This window comes from Anarrhichthys ocellatus, unplaced genomic scaffold (assembly GCF_004355925.1).
Source record: "Anarrhichthys ocellatus isolate YVR2014 unplaced genomic scaffold, GSC_Weel_1.0 scaffold15, whole genome shotgun sequence".
Taxonomy (NCBI): Eukaryota; Metazoa; Chordata; class Actinopteri; order Perciformes; family Anarhichadidae; genus Anarrhichthys; species Anarrhichthys ocellatus.
Genome location: NW_022280045.1, coordinates 4,013,652 through 4,019,272, shown reverse-complemented (window position 1 = coordinate 4,019,272; position 5,621 = coordinate 4,013,652). Strand labels below are relative to the sequence as shown.

Below are 5,621 nucleotides of genomic sequence, written 5' to 3'. Positions count from 1 at the left end.
GGCCCTTAAAGAACTCTATTACTGACCGCCGCTGTCAGTCACAGCGCTCACTGACCGAATACTGAAAGCCCAACTGTATGTCTCCATCGAGCATGTGTAAAAAGTTACGGAACTCTCCAAAAGCTCTAGTCTGCAACGCAAGTCAGGTGGAAGCAATGACAGCAAAGGGAGAGCCAAAACTTTCTATGAAATGTTTCAATGTGCAAAAAAAAAAAAATGTAGGTTGGGTCAAATATTATAAGACTTACGGTAAATAGGCGGAGCCTCCCTGTAGTTTGGCCCCTTCCCAAAAACAGTCCAATGGGGTGATTATCATACAGGGGAACAGCTTGTCAATCATCTGGGATGAGGAAATAGAAAGGAAGCATGATTAAAGATCACAAACCAGGATACAAATAGGTACATAGAGGAATTAAAAAATCGGTTTGTTGTGAACTCACCCTTTCAATCATGACATTTTCTATAATAGGAACTCCTGATTTATAGCATATTTTGTTCAGATCCCACGACCTGCGAGAGAGAGAAAACACATTATAATTGGCAGCCGTTATTGTCGACACACAATTAAAACTTTTTTTCACATAACTTGTCCGTGGTCCACTTACTTTCCAAACAGTGACACCTGGACCTTGCTGGCGGACAGGGCGGCTTCCATGTGAACCAGCAAAGCCTCCTGGGTAAGAATATTGGTGCCCTCTTCTTTGGGGGTCTGGATAAGCATCTGTGAGGTAAATACTGAGTCCTCTCCCTGCTTCTCCTTGGTGTAGCGAAGCTCCGTGCTCACCCGACTACCAGCTAGAAAACAAAGAATAAAGGGAAAATGAATACTGAGTTCTTGAGATAGATAGATAGATAGATAGATAGATAGATAGATAGATAGAGGTACTGTATTATTCATACGTTAGCACATATTTATACAAAGACACACACTCATTTAGATCCTATAACAAAGTGTGTTGCATGTGCATATATGCAGACACACACAAGAACACACACACATATATCGACCAACGCCCTTGGCCCTCGCCAGTGTTGGTTTTGAAGGCACTTCACACAAGCCAGTGTCTGGCCAACATAAATGAGTAATACAGCTTCTCATTGGCTCCTTCTGTGAAACAGATGTGCCCTGTTCATTTGGAAAACCAGCCCTCTGATGCCCTCAAAACCCTCTGCCACTCTGCTCGGGGCAGAAGATATCCAGTTCGACATTTTCAGTACTCGAGAAAAAAGGTCACGATGAGAAGGGAGGAAGTGAAGAGTCGGTTAAGAGGGAACAGCCAGTGGCTGCGTAGGTACGGCACATCAAATAACTTACGAGAAGTTCAAGAAAGGCAAATAGATTCATAGAGAGAGAGATATTAGATGTCCGAGGTGGTGATGAAGAAAAAGACAGAGAGAGGAGGAAAAAGAAATAGAGAGAGAGAGAGAGAGAGATGTTGTGCTGTGCGGTAGACTCCAGCCCCCTAATTACAGGAGGTTGCCCTGAAAAGAGTTTGCCAGCCGGGGGGATCTGTGCCTGTGCCAAGTGGACATGAAACATGCCGCGCTGGATCACAGAGGGCCCGTCTGCCCCTCTCGCTGTCCCACTACATGACAACCCCAGAGAGAGAAAGAGAGGGGGGGGGGGGGGGGGGGGGAGGAAGTTTGGAAACAAGTGCTACCTCCTTTTTAACTCTATCTCTGGTCAGTCTTGTGCTCACCTTCCCTACGCTGCACTCAAACCTGACTGCATCTATTCCCCTCTCAACACTGTCTACTAATCCTGCCTCTTGTCTTTCTCTCCGTCCGTCTCTCTCTTCCTTTCTTTCTTTCTCTCTCTCGTCCCCTCACACTCTCTGCACCTCCCCCAGCCTGGAGCAGGCTCCTATATAATTGATGGGGAGAAAAAGAAAAAAGAAACTATTCAGCCTCCGCTGCAAAAGTGTGAGATCAGGTTAGAACTGTGGGCCTCGGAGAAGCAGCCCAATATTTCTAGGCTGCGCTTTCAAGGCTTTAATTACCTATACGCATGGGGCTTCAGAATATAAGGTCGCCTCATTTATTTGCAGACAAGGGTGTCTATTTGTTCCAAGTGTCTGGCTCAGTGCATCCCAAAAAGAAAAAGAAAACAACTCAAAATGATCTCGCTGGATAACTTTTGCACATCTGGTCCTTCAAAAGAATGTTCAAGTCGAGAAGTTATAATTATTTTCTTCTCAGGGAACCACAACAAAAAAAAGATAAAGAAGAATATCGTCTTGTATTTGAGAAAATGTTTATTAAACATTAATTCTCACACTGGCTCGTACAAGTCAAGAACCGGTACACAGTTCTCATCGTCTCCGCTCTGTTTCCTTGCCACACAGATTTCCAATCAAAAAAAAAAAAGGCTACTACAAAATGAAACCCTTTCTGTCCGTGGACCTCTTTGACATCTGTTAAACCTTTTTTGACGTTTCGTATGTTAACCTCCGCAGTGTGGGGTTTTGATCCCAACAGGAACTGGGTGGCTCGGAGAGACTCTGGCTCTGTAATTACAGGCCTCCTGAAGTAAATTATAGCTATTTGTGTCTCGTTCCTCCCATCTGGACCACCCAGGCAGCCAGTCCTCTCTCTTCTCTCTCTCTCTCTCTCTCTCTCTCGCGCTCTCTTTCTCGCCTTCTCTCCTCAACCCCTGGTCCGGCCCCAACCACCCAACTCTGAGCTTCGCGACTTTTCTGCTCAGTTCAGCTCTGTTCAGCTTACCACTCGCTCCAGAAGGAACCTTGTCCTTTTTTGTCTTATCTGTCTTTCCGTGGTTTTTCTCCCCCCCCCCCTTTATCCTTTTCTACTTCTTTTCTCTTTCTCACTCTTTTTCAATCCCCCTACCCTCTCTCCCTGCGCTCAGCCTTAAAGAGACAGTTCCTGGAAATTTTTCCCACCCTGGGAAGAAAGCGCCTTTGAGAGTGGAAACCCGGCGCTTCAACACCCCGGCGGCTACTAATTTTACTACATGAGCAATTTTTATGAAACATGAAATATGAGTCCGTGTTTGTCAACACGATAAAAATATGTGTGGGGGATCACAAAATTATTACAACTCCTAAATCACATCCATGGTTCTTTCATTGGATGTTTTTTTGAGAAAGTCTGAAGAATCTTTGCAAACAACTCAACTTGCTGGGTGCAACATGTGAATTCATTTAGCTTCACCACTAAAAGCACTTTCACAACAGTTACGACACTGGGAGAGAGAAGAGCGAATGAAAAACGTCACAACAAGCCCCGACATGGTTTCATGGCTGTGTGTACGGATATAATGCCTGTATGAATGTGTGTGTGTGTGTGTGTGTGTGTGTGTGTGTGTGTGCGTGCGCGCGCACGCACGCACGCACCGGTTTAAACACTGGACTCTGTCTCCACCAAACCCAGTCATTTCCTCTCCACCTGACTCTTCCATTTCCAAAAAGCCCAACCACCCAGAATCCGCTAACTCTCTGAAAATATGTGCGGCTTCTCACATCTGGCTGCTGGGACGGAGGCAGTGCCATCTTTAAAGTGCTGCGCCTCAAACGCATTCTGTTTTATTCTATTCTGTCTTCGGTGGCTTATAGGCCTAGTCCCAGTTCCAGGCCATGCCAGGTCAGACCAGGCCACCTTCAAAGTTCAGTGTGGTAGATTAGCTGGATTAGGGGGCCTCTGAAAGGCCCCACGCTGCTATGGAGGAAGACCCAAGACGAAGAGGGCTGAAAGTGACATGTATGCTTTTACCTGCTACACAGTGCATTGGATTTTACCCTTTCCTGATTTACACAGCACGTCAACATGAGGAGTACTGAACTACTTCTACACAGAACCTCATTTAATAGAATATAGATTAAAGGGAAAAAAAGGTCTGCTCATAACAGAGTAGCAACAATATGAAAAAGGACAGAAAGTCATTCCTTGGCTGCCATTGTCTATGCATCATTTACTTTCTCTCTCAGCCGCTTTTTTCCAATAGACGTCCTTTATTTCTTTTGATTTACAGCAAAGGAGCCAAATAAGTAACTCATTCTCTTGGCCTGGCACCCAGCATCACAAAAAAAAACCTCCTTTTGTCACTTGTGGACCCACCAGAATCAGGACTGTGCCCCACTCTGGGTCCTCAGCCCGGCTCTGCCCTATGGCGTTCCCTAGCCAGGGCAGGGCCGAAAGCGGGCTGCCCCCCAGCAGATGGGCCGCTCCTCCATACAATCCTTCAGCGCTGCAGCTCCAGTCTGAATGCAGACCCTTTTGTCATTCAACCCCTTCAATTTCTTTCAGATGTTTCCCCAACAAACAGCAGAATAAAATAAAAGAGGGAACGTTCTTTTTTTTTTTTTTTTCACAGCAAAAGCAAATGGACCAAAACTTTCCCAGCCTGTAAAACAATGCCAGAGTTGGCTGTGGGAGGGTGAGGCTGGCACTTTGGTGTCTTACCTATAGAAATACAGTCTGTGTGTGTATGTGTGTGTGTGTGTGTGTGTGTGTGTGTGTGTGTGTGTGTGGGTGTGTGTGATTTTGTCTTCACACGCACGCTTGTATCTGTTCATTAATCGTCCGGGACAGTTGTGTTATTTTAGGAGGAGAAAACCCTAATTGATGTGCGAGCATGAGAAAACAAAATTGATCAGCTTCAGTGTGTTTAAATCATGCAGCTCCCACCATCATGACTAAAAAAATAAAAAATGCCCCCGAGATCACACCTTAAAAACAGTATAAAACAGCGAAAACAACATGAAAAATCAGTTTCACTTACATTCTATTCAGATGTGCCAGTGGTGTTAGCCACCACACATAAATTTCCACCAGGGTTGGCATTTAGGCACTTTCTATTTCCATATGTATAGGCTTGCCTCTGCTAATTATGCTAATCATGGGCAGAGTTGGCCACTGTGAAAAATAGTCACATTAGACACTCCACTGACCGCTAATACTGCTTAATGTGTGGTTGAAACATACATTCATCCCGGCCTGAAAGGCAAAATTTTTCCACGTTGCTGGTCTCATTCAGCCGAGAAATGAATTTATCGAGCCCCGACAAGAGCCCATCTCTTCTCCCCCCCCCCCCCCCCCCTCCCAAGTACCGAGGAAATGTTGAGGCTCTCTCTCCGTCTCCCTCACCCTTTACTTTTTTTTTATACTTCCATGGTGTAAAGACAGAAGCAAATGGTGCAAACTCTGAGGTGACTGGTGCCGCTTTATTCCGCGCAGACCAAAGACAAAGGTTGCTCTTCAGCGGGGAAAGAAAGGGTGCCACGCTATATTGATTGCGTTTTCATTATTCCGTCTTCAGTTGCATTGCAGCCTTTCTCCGTATACTGCATTCAGTGTCGCGGTGACTGACAGTCCGGTGACCTTTTTTTAAAATATATAAATATATATATATAAAAGCTTTGGCACCAAAATAACCGTTCAATGTGTGTTATCGCTGTAAATGCGGCCACATGGTGGATACTTTTAGTTTTAACATTGCTATTTCAAAAACACAAACAGGTAGGGAGCAGTCAGTGCGTCTCCTGCATCATGGAGGCCATGTGTCTGTCATATGCACATGTATCTGTAGCTGCTCAATGTGTGTTGATTTGTTGGAGGGTGGTCTTGGTCTGACTGTTGAAGAGTGTGTGTGTGTGTGTGTGTGT

At 45.2% G+C, this 5,621-nt stretch overlaps 1 protein-coding gene across 2 annotated transcripts in view; it reads right to left on the bottom strand.

Annotated features, from left to right (window-relative positions):
• Nucleotides 1–5,621, bottom strand: part of ptch2 (patched 2) — a 30,005-nt gene that overhangs the window by 17,646 nt on the left and 6,738 nt on the right. For both annotated transcript variants that reach the window (XM_031854526.1, XM_031854525.1), the window contains 3 exons: nucleotides 606–795; nucleotides 441–510; nucleotides 249–340 (listed from right to left, as the gene is read on the bottom strand). In XM_031854526.1, coding sequence (XP_031710386.1) covers nucleotides 249–340; nucleotides 441–510; nucleotides 606–795 — 352 coding nt within the window. The remainder of the gene's footprint in view (nucleotides 1–248; nucleotides 341–440; nucleotides 511–605; nucleotides 796–5,621) is intronic.